At 37.0% G+C, this 21640-nt stretch overlaps 2 protein-coding genes across 2 annotated transcripts; one reads left to right on the forward strand and one right to left on the reverse strand.

Annotated features, from left to right (window-relative positions):
* Positions 1–4205: 4205 nt before the first annotated feature.
* On the reverse strand, positions 4206–6555 carry LOC116213262. Its single transcript, XM_031548135.1, has 3 exons — positions 5027–6555; positions 4694–4876; positions 4206–4573 (listed from the first exon to the last, which is right to left on the reverse strand). Exons 1-3 carry the CDS (start codon positions 6320–6322, stop codon positions 4364–4366), a joined length of 1689 nt encoding a protein of 562 aa, XP_031403995.1. The 5' UTR covers positions 6323–6555; the 3' UTR covers positions 4206–4363.
* A 9837-nt stretch (positions 6556–16392) lies between these two features.
* LOC116214354 (putative pectinesterase 52) lies at positions 16393–20502 on the forward strand. Its single transcript, XM_031549774.1, has 5 exons — positions 16393–16631; positions 16724–16883; positions 17293–17508; positions 17618–17868; positions 20313–20502. Exons 1-5 carry the CDS (start codon positions 16393–16395, stop codon positions 20500–20502), a joined length of 1056 nt encoding a protein of 351 aa, XP_031405634.1.
* Positions 20503–21640: the final 1138 nt, after the last annotated feature.

Consider the following 21640-nt stretch of genomic DNA (forward strand, 5'->3'; position numbering starts at 1 on the left):
GGCCTCGCTGTTCCAGTTCCCTTTGCCGGTGCAGTTTGAGTGGACAATTGGTAGCCTCATACGGATCATGCCGATAAAGACCCCCCTATACTCACTGAACGGGTTCGTCTCACCTGCTGGAAAATACTCCGGCATCGTGATTTTAAGCACCTCCCTACCGGTGGTTTTTAATACCAGGATAGTCCCATTATCACAGATTACCTCATACGTGCTATTCAGGAAGCAACTGGATGGCCCGACCCCGAAGGGGACCAGGATGGTGATGTCCCCGTACTTGTCCGTGCAGTTGGGCTTGGCAATGGGTGGGGAAGGAGGATAGTACGCCACCATCACCAATGTTTCTGATGCCAACAGACTTAACACCACAGAGACAGAACAACCCGGGAAAACCCGACTCAGTGCCATCTCTATTGCTCGATTTCTACCACTGGGAAAACCTGGCATTTCGGGAGGATGATGAATGAGATAATGGTGCAATTGTTTATACTACCTTTGTTGCTGAGAGCCTGAGAATATCCAACTGTCGCAGCAGACGTCCTCGGACCACTGGAATAACGACAAAGGTTCTATAGACTATGTCAATGGCATAGTCCACGAGGGATCGGGTGGGAGGACGTGAGAGATAAGATCGAGGCGGTAATGGAGGAGACCGAGAAGGGGCAGGAGATGAGGAGGAGGGTCTCGGAGGTGAGGGCGATGATTGATAGCACCATGTGTTGGGAATTATAATCTCACATGGAAAAAATGAAAGAATAACCATGAGTTTATATGAGGTTTGGGTACAACACTTATTAGCTTGAGCTTTTAAGTGGAAATGAGCACGAGCCCGTATAAGCCCAATGTAAATTCAATATGGTATCAGAGCGGATTATGCTTCCGCGTGCCCACGTGCGTATGCGCATATACTCACACCATGTCAGGCCCAATATGTCCAAGTGCAGTCAAAAGGGCGCATCGTGTTAACCCCCCACTGTCCGAGCACGGAACAGGAGTCCGACTCGAGGTCAATTGCTGAGGACGGGCGATTAAGGACACGTGACAACGTGTAAGCAAATGACCACACATTGCAATTGAGGGCAGGTGTTGAGGAGTAAAATGGGATAAAAATCTCACATCGGTAAAAAAAAATTCATGGGTTAATATATGGTTTGGGTACTACAACTTATCAACTTGAGCTTTTAAGTGGAAATAGGCCCGAGCCCGTATAAGTCCAATGAAAATTAAATATGATATCAGAGCGGGTTACGCTTTTGCGCCCCCACGCGCGTATGCGCATGCACTCACATCACGCCAGGCCCAGTATATCCGAGTGCAGCCAAAAGAGCGCCTCTTGTTAACCCCTCACTGCCCGAGCACGGAAGAGGAGCTCGGCTCGAGATCAATTGTTGAGGGCGGGTGATACGTGACAACGTGTAGACAAATGACCACACGTTGCACGTGAGGGCGGGTGTTGAGGAGTAAAATGAGATAAAAATTCCACATCGGAAAAGAAAAAGAAAATTCATGAGTTAATATATGACTTGGATACCACCACTTATTAGCTTGAGTTTTTAAGTGAAAATGGACCCGAATTGATATAAGCCTAATGAAAATTCAATACCAGGAAGGTTGAGGGTGGCTGTGGGGAGTCATCCCTGATCGCCCTGGATGAGTTCTTCAAGGTGGCTGTCATATCGAGGGAGAAGACAGAAGACGGGCAGAACGGTGTCCTCATTTGACTGGGGAAACTGTCCTAAGAATTCGATTTCTCGAATCTTTTGTGTTTTTGAGAAGATTAATGTATCATACGGAATACCGATCATTCCGCGGCACGAATACTTTATACAAATCCGGCACCTATATTTTGGGCAATGAAAGAATAACGACCGGAAAATGGTCGTTAGAAGCTTTAAGGGCCTGTTTGGTTTCAAGATGGTATTTTAGAATCACAATTCTAACTTTAACTCTACCCACTACAAAATAAAATAACTCATACAAAGTTAAAGAGTGGGCCCCATTTATACCACTTTTTTTCCACAACAAAACAACATAACACATACAAAGTCAAATGTGAGCCCCATTTATACCACTCAAAATCAAAATCAAAATCTGATTTTAAAATCCTACTATGAAACCAAACGCAACCTTAGAATACATCAAATCCTTGCCTTCTTCCTGGAAAGGTCGTCTTAGGCAAAGACGGCTACACTTTTGGCAGCATCGGCATGGTGGGCTGAGGCAAGTTTGTAGGGAGAGATCGGGCATAGGCTGCAGTACTGCCAGTTTCGATTGACATCACTGATATATGGAGGAAGCAGTGGCAAAGTGGCCATCAATTGGGTAGCGAGATGGTGGCAGTGTCGGAACTGGTGGAGGAGTCGTGCCGAGCCGGTGATGGGCTGCTGAGCTCATGCAAATGCCCAAGAATTGTATGGCCAAGGAAAAGGACAGAATTAAAGCTCGGCATTTGGAATGGAATATGTTTTGTATGAGCAAAGTAGTCTTGGGTAATACTATGTTTATTTTATAATATGACATTTAACGTAGTAACGTAGTAAGTTATATTTCAAAGGTATATGCTATATGTTATAGTGTTGAAAAATACTATACGGTATATGTTAATCTTAAAACGAGGTATCGTCGATCAAACCTTCCGATTATATTCAAATTCGGTGATACTCATCACAATATGTTATTTATCAACCATATTACTCGTGATTTGTGAGTTGTGTACGAATTCATTGAAAAAACAGAAAGTGGAACAGCATATTTCGGGTTCGCATTAAGAAAAAGCTGATTCAGTGCAATCGCGCTCGTTTTCACCTGAAACCAAAAGTTCGGGTTTTACTTATAATTCTCATTAGCGGGAGTACCACGTCCCCCCAATCAGGCTCTTGGAGCTCCCTTCCAAGTAAACGAAAAACAAATTGCATTGAGTCAATTACGCCAAGTAATATTTCATTTTTCGTCGAATCGATCCTTTGTGCTCCTGTTTGTTAATTTCGAACTTATTGATTATTAAAGGGACTATCGTACTAAAAACTATCCGAGGGACAAGAATATCACTCTACTCTATGTACTTGGCTTCATAATATGATCTGCCTAGTCACCAAAAAAAAGTAAATAAATAAATATATCTGACCAACTATATATTCCTATATTCTCTTAGATCTGATTCATCTCAAAATTTTGAACGCCTGCAAAATTTGATTCAACAAAAAATCCATATTTTATTTTAGAATGCACGTATTGGAGATCATCATTTATTATTTGTTTCAGAGGGCGGTGAGATATACCACGTTGCTCAACTACGATTGATCTTTTGATGTGGCAGTGGCCAAGTCACGTCTAGCTAAATTAGACATTCAAGTAGCGTAACTATTGTCATGTTCTTTTCGGTGGTTAATAAATTGGCATGGCGATATTTTAGCTCCACTGGAAATGCAGCAACGGTTATTAGTTGATGGTAAACGTTCTTAATATGGCGGCACAAATTCAACGGACAAATTGTCTAATTAATGATCACCAAAATGACACCAATACTCAGTTAATGAGTTGGGCGAATTGCGACATGGGGTCAGATCTTATAATTATGGCTTTATGAAGTGAAGACATAAGGCACGAAATCTCGTCAGTTCTTAAGTGGCATATAATTATCATCCGAATTATACTAGGAGACAATCATCACAAATGTGTTCAAACCATTCTTGTGCTGTTTCTAGTAATAAAACGAATTGCATCAAGTAAAAATTAAAGATATCTTACGTACGGTATCTTATGGCGTCCTGGATAACTTCACATAATCATCAAAAGCAAAATACATATATATACGAAAGAGTAGTCCCTTAAGTTTACCCCGTTTGGTTTCGCAATTAGATTTTAAAATCACAATTTTAATTTAACTCTACCCACTACAAAACAAAATAACTCATACAAAATCAAAGAGTAGCCCCATTTATACCATTTTTTTCCACAACAAAACAACATAACTCATATAAAGTCAAAGGGTGGGTCCTATTTATACCACTCTTTTTCAAAATCAAAATCTGATTTTAACTCTAACTTTAACTCTACTCACTACACAACAAAAATTAACTCTTCAAAGTAAAAAATGTGAGCCCCATACATAAACCCACGTACAACTCCATTATACTCAATTCAATTTTTAATACTAAATTCTCTAGATTATTCATTATTTTTTTTACACTTTTTCTCATAATTTAACAATACCATCATTACAATCCAATTAGAATCAAAATTTAACTCAACTCAACTCTAAAACCAAACGCACTATAAAAGTCGGAGTCTTGGGGCTGTAAGTAAAGAAGATTCAAGATACATGTTGCATAATCCCCGCAATTTATTGAGCAGCCCAGTAGTTAGTTCACCACTGCAACCTAAAACAGATAGAATTGCTCATGGTGAGAGTTGGCAACAGATCGAATAAGGTGCACCAGTTCAGAGGCCCTTTATGATTGCTCCGCGTAATCCCTTCGATCTCCACACCTTTTAGTTCGTGCAACCAGCACTTAATATGTTCTGAACAGCAACACCGAATATCATCATCTCTTTTTGCAAGATTCTCGCATAGCAGCTGCAATAACACGCACCGGCAAATAATCATTAAACCAGGGGACACAAAGCCTGAATCATGCTTTGATCCGAGTTAAGGTAAAGCAATTCATATAGAGTTTGCTTAGGCTTATATATGCACCTTCAAGAAGCTGTTTTCAGAGTAACCAGCCTTGGCCCGTAGAGTAGTCGGACGGCAAGCCGAAAGCAGCCCGTCCAAGATGGCTGCATGCCTTGATGGAGGAACCTCGATATCTAGGTTTAATTGGTCTATATCACATGGCAATGAAGGCAAAGGATCATCTGTATGTTGCACGTCTCCTTGCTGCTTCAAGAACATTCCAGGAAAAGCCAAAGGACAGATAACAAATTACGTGATTGATGTGATCATCACTATATATATATATATATAATCCGAAAAACTTGCATGAAAGAATGAAAATTACGTGATATATAGAGGTTACAGCTGTCTTACCATAGAATTCACAGCCAAACTCAGAGACCTAAACGTGCAAGAGCGCGTGAAAAACTCCTTTAGCTCAATGAACCAATTAGCAACGAGCTCTGTATGTGACTGACACCTGATCTCGGCTTCGCAGACGGAGAGAAAACAGGAATTCTTCATCCTTATAAACGGCAACAGCCCCTCCCAAGATTTGTAGCGGAAAGACCACAGCTTAGGGGCATCAATTTCGATATCCTCTAAGCCCGTGCAATCCCTTATAAGAATCTCCTGGAGCAGAGGATTTGAAATCTTGATTCTATTTAACCTCTTGCTGTGTTCGATTATCAAGCTCTCCAGTAACAGGAACTTGGAGAGTAACTCCTGGAACCGCTCATGGGTCATCTGATAATCCATAAATTTCAAGTGCTTGAGTTTTGGACTGCGATCTAGTACAAGGATAGTACCCGCGACTCCTTCATCGAGACAATAGGCAGAGTATTCAAAGGTTTCGAGACCCGGAGCTTTAATTTCGACCCGATTAACTCCGCGGTGATTATGACTAAGGTCTAACGTCCTGAGCTTGATGAGGCCGGATATTATGATTTGCGTCAGTGATCTACAGCGGTGGAGTGAGAGATTCTCGAGCACCGGGCAGCCTCGGAGGAGTTTCTGCAACATCTGATCATTGATCGGGGTGCCACACAACTTAAGCGATTGCAGAGAATTCAGATACAAAGTCCTAATACTAGCCAAAGGAGCAATAAGTCGCTCCCCGATTAGGGTTAGGGTTTTGATAAACCCTGAAGAGAAAACCCTAGCCGGAACTGAATACGACCAATCATGATTCTTGATGTAAATCTTGAGGTCCAGCTCCTGAACGCCGTTTTCCAAAGCCGCGCCTATGCATTTGTCGAACAGAGCCGGTGACCTGTCAGTCTCGACAAGTGTTGCCCAGATTTTCAACCTGCGAAGCGCAATCCTTTGCTCGAGGAGCTTGGATGTAGCGCTGTCAACAAAGCAGAGGAAGCGGTCGTTGATTCCATGCAGGCTGTTAGGGTAACCGCAGTAAGGGATGAAGGAGAATTTCCAACCGACGGGGAGGAAGTCCTTGAGATCGAAGATGAACTCCGGATGCGAATACCACGCTCTCTGCAATGATCTCGAGACAAGGGTCGTCCTTGCCGCTTCCTTGAGTGGGAGCAGTGAAAGTATATGGTGGAGTATATGCTCCGGCAAGCTCTCGAAGAGATCGTCCATCGGCCATGGCGGCTCGCTCACTTGCTGTGGCATTAGGTTTTTCTTGATCCTTTTCTCACGGCTATCCATGGTTTGTCTTGAGTGGGGAAACTCAATTGTGTCATCTAATTTGATTCATACTTTATTTGCGGCCACCGACTTAAGATCCAAAAGTTTTAGCCTAAAATTAGGTATTATGATTTTTGTTTTTTTTCTTTTTCCCCCATAATTATTTAAAGTTTGGCTTATTGCCACATTAGCAATTTACAGCATCACGTCAACGCTAACAAAATTTTTAATGATTTGACAGATGCTAGATCAAAATCAGAGTTCGTGATATTAGATATAAGAGATAACCGAACGCTCATGATTTCTTAGTCTTATTTACCAATTATTTAAAGAATATATTAGTATGAGGCCATGTGTGCTGCACATGGAGTATGTGTAGAAATTCCATGGTGTATTTAGGAATAGTTAATAGTTTATACATATTATATATATATATACATATATATACTCGAAGTGTGCACGTGCACAACATGACCTAATCCGTATGTATTGTGCTTCAACTATAATGATGTTTTTAATACACTAATGGATGGATTAATTTGAACAAGGACGAAAAAAATTAAGGGTAGAAAAAACAAAAAGTAAGAACAAAAAATAGAAATTGAACAAGAAATACAAATAATGTGATAGAAAGAAGAATGAGGAGGTTGAGAAGACAGAGTAAAATAATGAGACATTAACATGTAGGATAATAGAGAGACAATATCGTCCTTCAACTAAACTCTTTTATTTTAAACTAGACGATGACCAGCGCGATGTGCAGGATTAAAAAAATAATAATAATCTGGTATATATCTAAATATATATATATATATTTGAATTAGGTAAAGAAAATAATCTTAAACAAAGACAATAATAATAATAATAATAATAATAATAATAATAAATATTGAATAAATTATCTCATTATATTTAAATTAAAATCATGATATATATTAATTCACCTAATACAATCAACAGAAGAGTTATAATGAAAAAAAAATATACTAATAAAATAGTCATATGGCTTATCTCTAATATTGACTCTTCGAACCTTAAATTGTTCCTCAAATAATACAACCATTCCACATGAATTTCGATTAAAAAAAAGTTAAAATTGTTCAACTATTTTTCATGTAAATATGCAATTAGTCATCAAAATAAAACTACAAATTACGTGAAATAATAGAATGTGAAGCGAAGAAGAACTTAAAGGGAGAGAGCTTGGAAGCAGAACAGAACACGAAATTTGTAATGACATATCACTTTTAATAGGATTTTATACTATGAGTTAAGAAAGCGTAATACGAAATACTAAATATGAATTATTTCATTCTTAAATAATACTATATCATGCATATTTCAATATTTTCTTATAATTTATTATTTTCGAGATAAGATAATGCAAATTATTTTTTAAATAATCCATAACCCTTATAAAAGTCTGAAGCTCATATTTCTGTTTCTCAATTTTTGTTATTCCCAAAATATTCCTAGCCGTTATAAATAATTATATTAGTGCCTTTTGAAAGAGAAAATTTATGTAGCAATAGACACCAACACTCTGATCTAATCCCTATCTCCGTTTACCAATCGTTGCTTTCTGCCTTTTAAACAGCCGCGCCCTTTCGCTATTATAAAAACAGGCTCCCTTTGATCGTTCTGCCTTCCGCACTCGCCACTTTGTTTTCCGCCTCCCTCGCTGCTGCCCTCATCACCAGGCTCACTTTCCGATCGTAATGCTGCTGCACCCTTTCTCCATTACAATCGCTCCTGTTTTTTCCTTTCGAGTTCTTAACCGATCAACCACTTTGCTTTCTGCCCGTGCTACCGATGTCATCGCCTCCCTCATCCCTGGCCTTGCCAGCAGCCTCGCCCTCCAATCGCCATATGACCTGCGTCTTCGGTGATCATGTGAGCTCTCTGCTTTCAGCCCTCACCCTCCGCTCTCAACATGGCAAGCGTCCTTTGAGCGGTCGATCAGCTGAGGTTAGTGAAACCTAACCGGCCTTTTGCTTCCTCTGTCGAATGAATTGAATTTCATTCAATACCTTGTTCTTTGTCGGCTGTTTTCTGAATCCAACTATTCTTGGGGATTGTTTTGTTTGATGTAATCCCATGACATGTTCATTCCGTTTTTCGATCATTTAACTTAACACCATGTTTGAATTTCTTGCTGATATAGGAGGTGTAGAGGATGTTTGAGCCTTGTGCTTGTTCATGCCAGCAATGTAGGGAGATAAATTTGTGTTTTGTCAGGCGTAAATTTCATATTCTAATTTTTGCTCAATTAATTCAAATAGCAAGTTCATATTCTAAGTTTTGCTTAATTAGATGCATGCCTTTTGGTTTCCTCATTGCACTGATGAACTGGTGCTCTAAGTTGGTAATCTAAGATTGTGTTAAATAAATTGCTATTGCAGTAATGTAACCCTTCTGATTTTCCGATTTTTCATTAGTTGATTGATTCTCGTACGGTGCCCCCACCCCATATGCTCGCATTCTCTCGTCTTACAGCTCTGATTATACCTTTCCGGAGTCAAGCTACCCCTTCAAAAGTCTAATCGTTGCATCACTCCCTCTCTTCCCGGAATCGAGTTCTCCCGCTTTTGTGTTTCCGCTTCCATTCATCCTCACTCCATTTTCCTTTTGTTGGATTTGGATCCTCGCTTTAGTTTGACATGCGCTAAATGGCTCCTTCCACTTTACTAACTAATCGATTCCTTGTTCTCTTCTTATTAAGCCTTTACGTGTATGGCTTAATTGGTTCTTACTACTTCTGTGTGCCTCAAAGATGGACGAACTTCTATGTGAGTTGCCACTGACATCGTCCTGGTGAGCAGGTGATTCCACACTATTTTGTTGGGTTGATATTGATAGAGTGTCTCCTGGTCTGCAGCTTGTTATACATTTTTCTGAATTATTTTGTCCTTTCATTCCAGATTTAATGTGATTCGCTTCCCTCTCGTATGTTAGTGATTTGATAGACTCTTGCCTTTCGACTTTCATAATTTAGAGACACTTTCTCTTTTATTGTTGTTATATGTCTTATTGAGATTTTTAATAATTATGGGCGCTTGGATTTCAGGTTATTTTTTAGCTTAGTATAAAATTTACAACTAATTTTTTTTTATATTAGATTGTCCACTTAAGGTGTTGATATGTCATTAAGGAAGAAGATCTGAAAGAACTAATGTGGTTATCAAGATTTACCATCGTTATGCTTAATGTTGACATCGGTGCTAGATTAGCCCATTCTATTCCTCTGTATAGGTTGAGAATTTTGTGTTGCGTTTGGTTCGTAAGTAACATTTTAAAATCAGATTTTAATTTTGAAAAGGAGTTAAATAAATGGTTATGTATGGGATTCACCCTTTGACTTTGTATGAGTTATTTTGTTTTATTGTGGAAAAAAATAGTATAAATGAGACCAACCATTTGACTTTGTATGAGTTATTTTGTTTTATTATGAATAGAATTAAGTTCAAATGTGATTTTAAAATCACATTATAAAACCAAACAAAGCAGACCTTTCAAAAAAAAAAACAGATTTCAGGTTGTGTGAGGCAACTCTTCCTTGAATGGTTCGAGTATTGCTAAATAGGAACAATGATAAGTCTTACAAAGGTTGCAGTCTTACCCCTCATTTCTATTGGATGTGCTGCCATATTCAATTGTAAAGATTTCTCATACCATTTCGCAGTGGCAATCATTTTTTTTTTCAGACTTTATCCACTCAGCACCCAATCACAATGCATTTGCATTTGTTTCTCTAGATATGAAATTGTACGAACTCTCTAAGATATGATTATTGATTTGTGTATTCGGATTGATGTGTTTTCCTTTGTTACAATGTTGCGGGAGATCTTCACATGTGAGGAACCATATATACTCACATATGTACGATTTTATTGATACTCTTCTTTGGTGTCTTCATTTTCTTCAATTCTCAGTTACACATTACATATATGCCCGAAGAATAATGTTTGTTTCTCTCAAGCAGGAGCTCATGAGGCCATCCATCCTAGACATCTTAGATGTTGAATGGAGAAATGTGATAGAACATTTCTATCCCCCTAACCCAGCCATGTTGCCATCATGGTCACAAGACATGTAAATGATTATGATGGTGGACCACTTTCTTTTCGGTCATTCTATTCTTCCATTATGATGATTGCTATTTTATTGTTGTCAAAGTGTCGGTATATTAATAATGTGATGTACAAGTTTTGGAGAAATTGTGCATCTATGAGTATTTTTCTACTATTTGGAGGGTTGGATCCTTGTAATTGTCTAAAGTTTATGAGATGTTATTGATGAGCTCAAGTTCTAAACAGCAATCTTAGTTGAATATTTTAGCACTAAGGACAAAATTACAACTTTTACATTCGTAATCTCGTAACAGATTCTACCATGAACTTTTTGTTTTTCTTATAAAACTACGAACTTTCATTTATATATCATATCTCTAATTTCTTATTCTAATAGCCGATGCGAATAATAATTTTGTGGTCTCATTATGGACATGGCAATGACATGTCAGCATAATTTACAAAAAGAGATTCAGGGAAAAAGTTTTTAGGACATAAAATTAAAAACAAAACACAGAAAAGCAGCCTGTTAATGGGCTATGTGCTTGCCAAGAACGGTGGCCTAGACGGTGCCCCCAAGACCCCCCAAGATGAGGCCGTGACGCTATTAGCTGTCGCCGATGATCTCATCCATGAAAATTTCACCCGAGGATTGACATCAATAAGTGGTCCCTACCCCCTAGAATGAGGTTGTTGGCAAACTCGGTGGTGCAGACAATCTCATCCTAGGGGTTGGGACAAGCTGTGAACCCCCCACCCTCGGCAAGCTTCCTCCTCGACAACTTTTTTTTTTCTTTTTTAAAATTGATTTAAAATTTTTAACATATTATTTTGGAACTTCCTTGATTTTTTTTTCTTGTAATTCTGATGATGTGTGATTGCCACAGTAGCATTGAGAGTGAAATTTCACGAACGCCTCTGCTATTAAATAGAAAATTAACGATGTAATAGATCTGAGTTAAACTTTACATACACATCAGCTATTAAAATTTGACAATGTGATAGATCTAAAATCTAAATGAAAGTTCGTGATTTTATACGAAAAATAATAGTTATCCTGTAAGTCTAAGACGAATGAAAAAGTTCATAATTTTCAGTGTAATTTAGCATGAATTTTTTATTTAGATATACTCTAGAAGGTTTGGATTTTGAAGCTTATACACAAATTAACGTGGTTAAATCTCAGAGAAATTAAATGTTAATAATTTATTGTTCAATATAAAACTCTGTATAAAAACTTAAAATGACATTATTAAAAAAGTAATTTATTTAAAAATAAACGAGTAGACACTAAATTAGATTACTTTTTGATATATTAAATTATTAAATTCCTCACCACCTAATCTTTTTTTTTAATTAATATATATGTAGAAGACTTCCATTTTCTTCAAATAAATTAAAATATATATATTCTTTTAATTCTATAGCTGACACGTTGGAGTAGAGTGTCAAGGCCTAATATAGATATAGATAGATTATCACCATTGCATGTTGGAAGAATGGACCCTTTCCCTCGAAATCTTAATCCTCTAACTGTCCACTTGATGGTGTTAGACCAGCCGTTACTGTGATGGCTTGTCACCAGCTTATGAGAGTATATGAACTCTGTGTCGAGGTGAAATGCATCTCCATTCTTTTCTGCTGCAAAAAATAAATCCATATAGTGCTAACATTGGGGGAAAAGACATAAAATACTTTGGCCAATCTTCGAAGCTACATTTATAAGAAGATGCGAGCATATTATTCCGGGATGGATTGTGGAGGATGCCTAGATATAAAGCATGCATCTAAAAGCTAATATCACTCTCTACTATAGTCATGTGGTTTCAGCCTTATTATTTCTTTTAAAGGACATGAACAATTTACCCTATACAAAGTTAATAATGGAGAAAATATCATGATGCTCGTTGAGAATTATAAAATCAAATAGCAAAATATATGTGTTCTCTTTTACGCTGTTAAATAAGAGGAGATATATGTCGCTATAAGTTATTTTGATACTGTCGATATGGGTAATGAATACTTTTAAAATGAGATAGTATGTGCAACGTACGTGCCTTCTCCACTAGTTAATAAAAAAATATTCCTTTCCTTTTTATTAAAATGCTCTACTATAATATCTAAATATACACATACAACAAAACGAAATTTACATAATTAGTATAATATATTATATATTTCACTATACATTCACTTTCCTTTATAATAAATAAGAAATATTATGAATATAAAGGACAATTATATGAGAATATTTTATTGATAAAAGAATATAAAAATTTTCTTAGTGTAGATGATGATGATGTGGCATATGAGAGAGATCCGTTTTATATTATTAATGATGTGGCGACATGAGAATTCAGCTTGTAATTTTATTTTCATATATAGGTATAAATTGTATCATATTTAAACTAAGAATATGAAATACTTTTTACTTTTCAACTATATCCTATATCCTATAAATAAAGTTGTGATTATAAAATGGGCAAATTACAAAAAAAAATTCAAGTTTTGTAAAAAATCTCAGTTTTGTCTTAAATTTTGTTTTCTAACAAAAAAACCATAAGTTTTCTAAAATATCTCAATTTTTACTGCTGATGGTGGGTCCCTTTAACAGTCCACGTAGGTCACACGTAGGCAAAAATTAACGGAAGTTATAACGGAGGTTATTTTTGAGACATTTTAGAAAACTTATGATTTTTTCTGTTACAAAACAAAATTTAAGGCAAAACTGAGACATTTTACAAAATTTAGATTTTTTTTTTGTAATTTACCCTTATAAAATTAGGTTTTCGTTTAAATAATAGTATGAGATGTTAGAAGAAAAAGTAACAAGAAACAAACCACAAATAGAACCTAAAAACTATATGCATATCGTGAGAAATATTTCGGTCAAATCAGGAGGTGTCAAGTCACGCCTCTTAACCGTTGAATTTCACTATTGGGTCTTCTTCCTCCATTTTTTGAGAGATCCAATGGGAGGAAGACCCTAGCTGACCTCCTGTGACTTGAGGGAAAAATTTCCACACATGGCATGCATGCATCAGGACCCGACATTTTTTTTAAGCGGGGGGTCTTAAATTCTTATGCAGTAGCACAAGCCAACAATGGAATCAAAAGATTTTGGATTCAATTCTCTTCAGTAAGGTTTATGTACTCTTAAAATTTTTATATTTCTTTTACTTATATAAAAATCATGAATCTCCCTTGTAATCGAAAAAAAATACAATCAGAACGGGAGAGCCTTTTAACTTTCAAATGGAGATAAAGAAAGGAGACCACATAATAATGCTAAATTACCACTCGCTCAGTCAACCAACATAATTATATATGCATATAACCAGCTAGCCTACTATATATGATTGGACGAGCCTATTTAATTTGTTTACTTATTTGTATTGTATTTATTTGTTTATAATGCAGAGTGGCTTAAAGAGCTTTTTAACTTTTAAATGGAGATCAAGAAGGGAGACCGCATAATAATGCTAAATTACCACACTCTCAGTCAACCCAACAGAATTATATATGCATATAACCAGCTAGCCTACTATCTATGATTGGACGAGGCTATGTAATTTGTTTACTTATTTGTATTGAAGATATTTGTTTATAATGTAAATGCAAATATATAAAATCACTTGCACTTATATATTATAATTTACTCGATATTCAATATTCTAACCGATCATTAGAATTGCATATAAAATATATAAATGTCATTCCAATAAGGGACGATTATGCATTTCGTCCTCTTGGTTACTTTTCCATTGTAGTCATTTTCATTTTTTTATAGTATATATCATATAGTTTGGAATGTTTTTCTGTTTCAGTTTTTTTCGATTTTGTTTTAGTCCTTACATCGAATATTTTGATGGAGAATTTTAATTTTGGTCCTCAATCTTTTGTAACTACTTTTTTCATTATAATTCTTTTTTCTTTGTTCTTTGTTTTCTTCATACTAAACATTTTGTTTCTTATAACTCTACTGCTCAATTTTTCATAAAAATACCCACATGGCATTTTAGAATAAAATAATTTTTTTAAATTTCAAAGATAAAAAATTAAATAATAAATTGAAAATTGTAAACCAATTCGAGTTAACGAGAGGAAGCAAGTTTTTAGGCTATAAGCAATCTTGGCAGGGTAGTGAGAATTTGCATTGAGAGCATCAATACCCGAATTTGCAAGCAAAGAAATGAAAAAAAAAATTAGAAATTAAAATAGAGGCAATTATGGCTCGATAGCCATCAATCATGCTTGTGATGCAAGAAATGACGTCATAAAGTCCAATAATGGTTTGTGATTGCGAAGAGGGACGTTGACAGATCTGTAGGCATAGCCTTAAGGTGACCTCTCATAGCAGTAATGCTCTGCGTTGTCCCCTTCTGTTGCCTCTCTCCTTCTCTAGTTATCATCCTCCTTTTAACAATTAGTACCACCCAAGTTGAGATTACTTATGTCTCAAACTTCAAATAGATTCATAAGCTTCACATTATTATTTTAATTATTATTGATTTTTACTAATTTTAAAAAATTATTTCAAGAAATGTCATGTCAGTAGGAAGTTTAATGTTGAGGCAATATTAAACCCAAAAAATATTAGGACAAAAACAATAGCAAAAAAGGATTGAGGACCAAAATCAATTTTTTAATAATTATTTTGATAAAAGGATCTAAATAGAAAAGCAGTCAAAGCTATTAGACGAAATCGAACCAAGAGAAAGGAAAAGGATTAAAACAAAAAGGTATACAAAAGTATAGGATGTAAATGATAAAAGAAAAAGAAAATGACTAAAACAAAAAAGCAACCAAGTCTAGAGGACTATACGTATAGTTTTCCTTCTAATAAAATTGAAAGTTTCAAATATAATCTTTTTTTATGTTTTGTGTTATCTTCAAGGGAAATTCTTTGGTCCAGTCTATTACTAGCTAAGTATAAAATCAAAACTCTTGTTGTACAAAACTCAAAATACATGTATAACAAGAGCAAGTGTTTTGTACTTGACTAGCTGTACAAAAAGTTTCCGTACTCAAAACACATGTACAACAAGAGTGAGTGTTTTATATTTTGACCGTGACTGAAAACCCAAGCATTATCCTATCTTGTTAAAAAAAACCATTTAAAATTTTCATTTTTGTAACTGTGCACTGTCACTTTCTTTTGACTACAATCATATAATAATAATAATATTATTATTATTATTTTCAAACTGTATCATTTTTTATAAACTTAAAAATGGTATTTACTCTCTTTTTGGTAGAAAAAAATAGTATTCACTTTACTCTTACGAGTAAATTTTCTATAAATAAATATAGGGCAATAATATACTGGGTAGCTCTACAAATGACAACATATACTACATTCTCGGAAACGCCATTTTCCATCTCAATGTTATTTTGCCCCACATTAAATAATGTAATTTTCCTCCAGTTGTTATATTGTAATTTCGATTTGAATCTAGGGAGCTTTTTATGTGGCAGGGTTCATTAGGTCAAGCAAAAGGAAGGATGATCGTATTTGTTTTCCAAACCATTGGGCACTGAATATTGACTTGTTCACTGTTCTGGAGTTGCCATGAGAAGAAAGTCGCAAGTCATATTATATAATTAGTAATTCAGGATTATTTCTTGTGTTCTTATGATTTTCAGCTTCCCGAAAATACAAATATTAAACATTCTCTCTTACAAAATAATTTAAATATGGGAATATGAAAACATAACAAAAGGAAATTCGCCCTTTCTTTCCATAGGTGAAAGAAACGGATTCAATTTATTTCTGGAGAAAAAAGTATGTGGCGTAAAGTGTACTTAATCCGGATAGAAACTTTCTATGTTAATTTGCCATGGAATATTTCAATTACTTTTGTTTTGCAACGAGGATGTCTGGCATTTGCCCGATTAATTTCAATTACTATGTATATTGAACATAATTTTTTCCAGAGTTACTGATCATATTTCTATGAATCTAATCATCAGTGGATCGGCTATTGCAAGAGAAGAGTGTCCCCTCCTAATAGGATCCAAATGCAGCTTCTTCGATTCTGTCTACTGATCATAAACGGACTATTTCTCTTGTCAATCGGAGTCTCGGCGGCGGCAGATTGTGCCGGAAGCAGCGGCAGCTCATCAGTGAAGATTGCATGGAACATCGTCGTGGACCGAAATGGCGGAGGCGATTTCAAGACGGTCCAGGATGCTATCGACTCGGTTCCATCGAATAACAGCCAGTGGATCAGGATCTCAATCAATCCCGGAACATACAAGTATAACATCGTTTCTTGTCCAGTATTTAGACCTAGGAAGTTACCAATTTGTACTGAAGTATACTTTACGTATGTCCGATATATTAATACAGGGAGATGGTTGAAATCCCAAGCGACAAGCCGTGCATTTTCCTCGACGGGATGGGGAAGAATATCACGACAATCACATATGATGGACACAATCAGACAGACACAAGCGCGACGTTCACTTCATTCCCAGACAATGTGGTCGTTCGGGGCATTACTTTTAAGGTACATGGTCTTTTTCCAACGTGTAGGTTCTCAACAAAAAGATAATCGCAGAAGAATTCCATGTCAGTTCCAGTGATTAGGAGGATTATTAAGAGAATACAACAAAGTCTATCGATCCTAAAGTTTAACAAAAAATAATATTGTATATATGATTCTAACATGATAATACGTCATGAAATCATGTACATTCATTGATTAGCAAGAAGAAATGCGTTGACTCAAAATCAAAAGGTCACGGATTTGATCCTCGGCAATTGGACTTATATACCCCTTAAATAGCTTTATTTCATACTAGGTTTATGGAATCCACTTATCAGTTACTGCCGAAACAAAAAATAGCAAGAAGAATAAACATCAATTAATTGAATTCAGATCCCTGCTATTTTTCGCGGTTCTTCTTTGGTTGCAGAACTCGTATAATCGATACTGGACTCTTCAAGAAGGATTCGGAGTTACGCAGGCAGTGGCAGCTAGAATTTACGGTGATAAGTCACTCTTCTACGAATGTGGCTTTTTGGGCGTGCAAGACACGTTGTGGGACGTCAAAGGTCGTCACTATTACCAATCCTGCTACATCGAAGGTGCCATCGATTTCATATTCGGAAACAGCCAATCCTACTTCAAGGTTATATTATATCGATCTTGATCACCGATTCACCACTCTCATGTCACAGGACGTTATAAGAACTGATAGAGCTATTGCACCTCTAACGAATTAATATGTGGATACATAGGATTGTGTGATGAATGCCACGCTGGGGATGCCGCCATACTATCTAGCGCGGGGATATGTGACTGCACAGGGACGGCAATCGGCGAGTGATCCGGGTGGCTTCATCTTTGATGGCGGAGTGCTGTATGGAACCGGGGAGGTGTATCTGGGGAGGGCGTACGGACCATACTCCCGAGTCATATTCATTGGAACTCATTTCGAGGCCTCAATTTCCTCACTCGGGTGGGATGCTTGGAGGTTCCAAGGGAAGGAGTAAGTTTTCTCTAGCTTTCTTTACGTATTATTGCTTGTTGCTCATATCTGTCCCTGGATAATTAAACATCGAAGTTCACGCGATGCCGCTAAACTGCATTAGTAGTATTGAGAATCATTTCCATCTTCCAGACAATGAGGTCAAATAATTGACTCGTAACTTGGGGAAATAGATTGAAAAATCACAGAGCAAAATCTTTTCGAAGCTTTTACGGCGTCGGCATTTTGTGCTTGATGATGTCGAAATTGATGCCTATAACATGCGTCGATTTTTGCTGTCAAGAAATGTAACCTTCAGTCGAGGTAAAAAATGCAGTTGTGACGGACATTTTTGTCACCAAAAACAACAACATCGGCCACAAAAAGTTTTTGGTGATGGATTGAAACAATATCATCCGTCGCCATACTTTTCAAGTCCTTTGGTGATGAAAAAGTTTGTCACATTCGGAAACAATGCGCCAAAAAACTTCCAACTTTCTTTGTCGATTTTTAATTATATGTAAATGCGTATACGACATGATCAATTATATAAAAAGTAAACTAACAATTTAGTACTTGGGTTATCGAGTTTACATCACCTGGGTCCTTTAGTTGTTTTTTCCATCACTTGAATATCTGAGTTATCAATTTTACATCAAGTAGGTCCTTGGTCATATCAATTAGGTCCATGTGTTCATCAATTAAGTCCCTAACTGAGCGACATACATCACTTTGGTCCCTGAGAGATCGATTTTACATCAGTTAGGTCCCTAACATATTGATTTTATATCAATTGGGTCCCTGACTAATGGACGTTAGGGACTTAAATGATGTAACGTAATTGCAACCCCATCTTTCCTAACGGAATTGCAATGTCCAAAGTCATTCGTCAAAGCCCATAACGAAAATGTGACGTGGCAACTTAACGACGTTAAAAATATATTATTTTAATTATATTTTACCAAAACAACGCCGTTCTGATTTTTTTTTTTCAAAAATTACTTTTGTCATCCATTTTTTTTCATTTTTCACTGAAAAACTGACATTTAAACTCTTCCCCTCCCTCTCTGTCCAAGGCCGAGGAAACAGACCGGATGAGGGCTCTCCCACTAGCCATCGCCTCCTTAGGCAAGGCCATTGGACTCCGGAGACCTCGCTCGAGAGGGCCATGGCTTGTGCCCCTCCCCACGGTTTGGCCCCTTCCGATTAGAGAACCTGATACGAGGTCTCTTTTCTCGACCTCAATTGGAAGGTATCATCCCTGATTGGCGAAATCCGAGCTTGTTTATAGGGCTTTATCATGGCCAACAGTGGTAAATATTGGTGGCACGATTGACCGAGGCTCTAGTGAAGGATGGCTATGAAGATCTCTTGTTTGCAAGTTATTGATGCTTGCCGTTCTGATGAGAGGTTGACGCCCTTGTTGAAGCTCAATGCGTCAAGCGATATGACTAAGGATCAACTTCTAACTCACCTAAGCCAAGTATATTTTGGATAAATCGAGAAACTTTCATTTGACTAAGGGAGGAGCCTCAGATCTTCGGCAGAAAGCCAATGAAAGTCACGGCAGCACTGAGAGGGGGCAGAGAAGGAAGAAGATGTGTTTTGGCAGAGCTGGCTACAAATGAATTGTTGGAGATGGTGGCTCGCCGACGATGTACCGCTTGAGATAAAGGCGTGTGGCTCTGGTGACTGAAGGTGAGGGGCTCACGATGGCCGATGCAGCTTTTGTTTCCCCAGTTGGTCTTCCCACGACAAAAAGGGGGATTTTTATTTTCCAAGAAAAACACCAAAATGATGTTGTTTTAGTCGGATATAATTAAAACAATATGTCTTTAATGTCATATGGTTGCCACATCATCACGGGATTTAACGAAAGTGCAAAAGGTGGACATAGGGGCCTAATTGATGTGGCATTTAATCTCATTTAACATCGTCGGCCACTTAATTTAACAGAAGGAACTAACTGATGAAGCAAAAGAACTTAATTAAAGAAACAAAAGGATTGAACTGATGTGTCAGGGACTTCAGGGACTTAATTGATGTAGCAAATGACCTATTTGGTGTAACAAAGGACCTATCTGATGTAGCAAATAATTGACTTAATGTAGCAAAAGGATCTAAGTGATGTAAAAAGGACTCAACTGATGCAAATATCATAACTAAGGGATCCAAGTGATGAAAAAAATAATCTAGAGACCCAAGTGATGTAAACCCAGTAACTCGGGAACCAAATTGTTAATTTACACTTATATAAATGGATTTTCATTTCGTACGTGATTTTCCTTTTAGGGTTCCTTACGATTTTTTTTAAGTAGATTGTGTTTTATTTTATTTCCATAAGAACTCCGAAGTTTAAGTGTAAAATAGTATTAGAATGGGCTCCTTCAGATTTTACTATCATACTCTCTCTTTAATATCTGCTCAATATTTGCTGACAATTTCTTTTGCAAAAATGAATACAGGAGCAATTTCACGTACAGTGAGGTGGACTGCATAGGAAGGGGATCGAACAAATCAAAGAGGGTGCCGTGGGCAAAGAACCTCGACCGATCGCAGGTCGAAGAACAATTTGGTGTATCTACATTCATCAACCAAGATGGCTGGCTTAACCAGCAGCCGTTGAATCAGATAATCGGGCATCCGCTCCAATAATAAAGATGAAATGTTCGACATTGGTGAAATTTTCCTGTTCCCACGCTAGGTTGTATATGCGATTTATTGCGCAACATCATATTTTCAAACAACTTTTCGTACTAATTACCCGAATAAGACGGTACTTTTTTGGGCCTGATCTAATGTGGTCTCGGACTAGACCAATACGCATCTTGTCTTACTGTTCGAAGAAGATGCACTAATACATATAACCAAATTCTCAGGCTGTGTTAGGTTCTCTTTTTTCCGTGTTTACTTGGTATTCAGAAATCCAATGGGTGCCGACTAAATTAACAAACTTTCATGTTCTTTGTTGTTGATGAAAGTAAAATAAAAGACGACTATTAAGGCTCCGTTTGGGAACGGAGTTTAATTTTAGAATCGTGATTTTGATTTTAACTCTACCCACTACACAACAAAAATACACGTTTCCCAAGTCAAATTTATAATACAATCTCATTTGTCCTTTTCCGGAATCAAAATCAAAATCAAAATCAAACTCTGTTTCCAAACGCACCCTAAATGTTGATCAACTTCAAAAATTTGTTGCAAGCAACAGGTGGATCACCGCCCTGGATCTCGATCTCGCCTCAACAGGTGGAGAGTATCACTGGAAAATAGCCACATATGCACCGGGGATCTGCCACTAGAGAGTACATAACTGGGTTTTCTTTTTGTCCACGATGTTATCGTGCCAACAACATACATCTTCGCACTAGCAGACTGGGAGCAATTTTGGAGGTTCCATGAAACCCTAACCCCTGATGGAAGCTTTTGATTTGAGTTTCGCAATTTTATGGGGAGTACTTTGGACTTCTTGCCCTTTTTATATCTTTTTTCCATTATGCCAACACCGCTTTTCTCACCTCGAGACCCGTAGGCTAAAGGCTTTTGCCATGTAAGATGCACTTCTGCCACGTCAGGATAAAATGAGCGCATCAGTATAGAATTAACGGAATATGATTGATTACAATATTTTGGTATGTTTTATATCCAAGTATTACAAAGAGAAAAGCTTTTGTATCAGCCGTGCAAGTCGCTAAAAAGTTTTGTACCAATGGAGAAACTTACCCAAATTACTTGTTATAAAAGTAGATGGAGTGAAGTTTGTTATGGACTTCTTCTACCATTTTGAAGC

This window comes from Punica granatum, chromosome 7, assembly GCF_007655135.1.
Source record: "Punica granatum isolate Tunisia-2019 chromosome 7, ASM765513v2, whole genome shotgun sequence".
Lineage (NCBI taxonomy): Eukaryota > Viridiplantae > Streptophyta > Magnoliopsida > Myrtales > Lythraceae > Punica > Punica granatum.

What these genes read in the sequence shown, in the direction of transcription:
- LOC116213262 (XM_031548135.1), bottom strand. Translation starts at nt 6,322, where the DNA reads ATGGATAGCCGTGAGAAAAGGATCAAGAAAAACCTAATGCCACAGCAA. An exon ending in GTTTGGCTGTGAATTCTATG is followed by an intron (nt 4,877 to 5,026) that starts GTAAGACAGCTG and finishes TTCTTGAAGCAG; the next exon opens with CAAGGAGACGTGCAACATAC. An exon ending in CTGAAAACAGCTTCTTGAAG is followed by an intron (nt 4,574 to 4,693) that starts GTGCATATATAA and finishes GTGTTATTGCAG; the next exon opens with CTGCTATGCGAGAATCTTGC.
- LOC116214354 (XM_031549774.1), top strand. Translation starts at nt 16,393, where the DNA reads ATGCAGCTTCTTCGATTCTGTCTACTGATCATAAACGGACTATTTCTC. An exon ending in TTCGGGGCATTACTTTTAAG is followed by an intron (nt 16,884 to 17,292) that starts GTACATGGTCTT and finishes CTTTGGTTGCAG; the next exon opens with AACTCGTATAATCGATACTG. An exon ending in TGGAGGTTCCAAGGGAAGGA is followed by an intron (nt 17,869 to 20,312) that starts GTAAGTTTTCTC and finishes AAATGAATACAG; the next exon opens with GAGCAATTTCACGTACAGTG.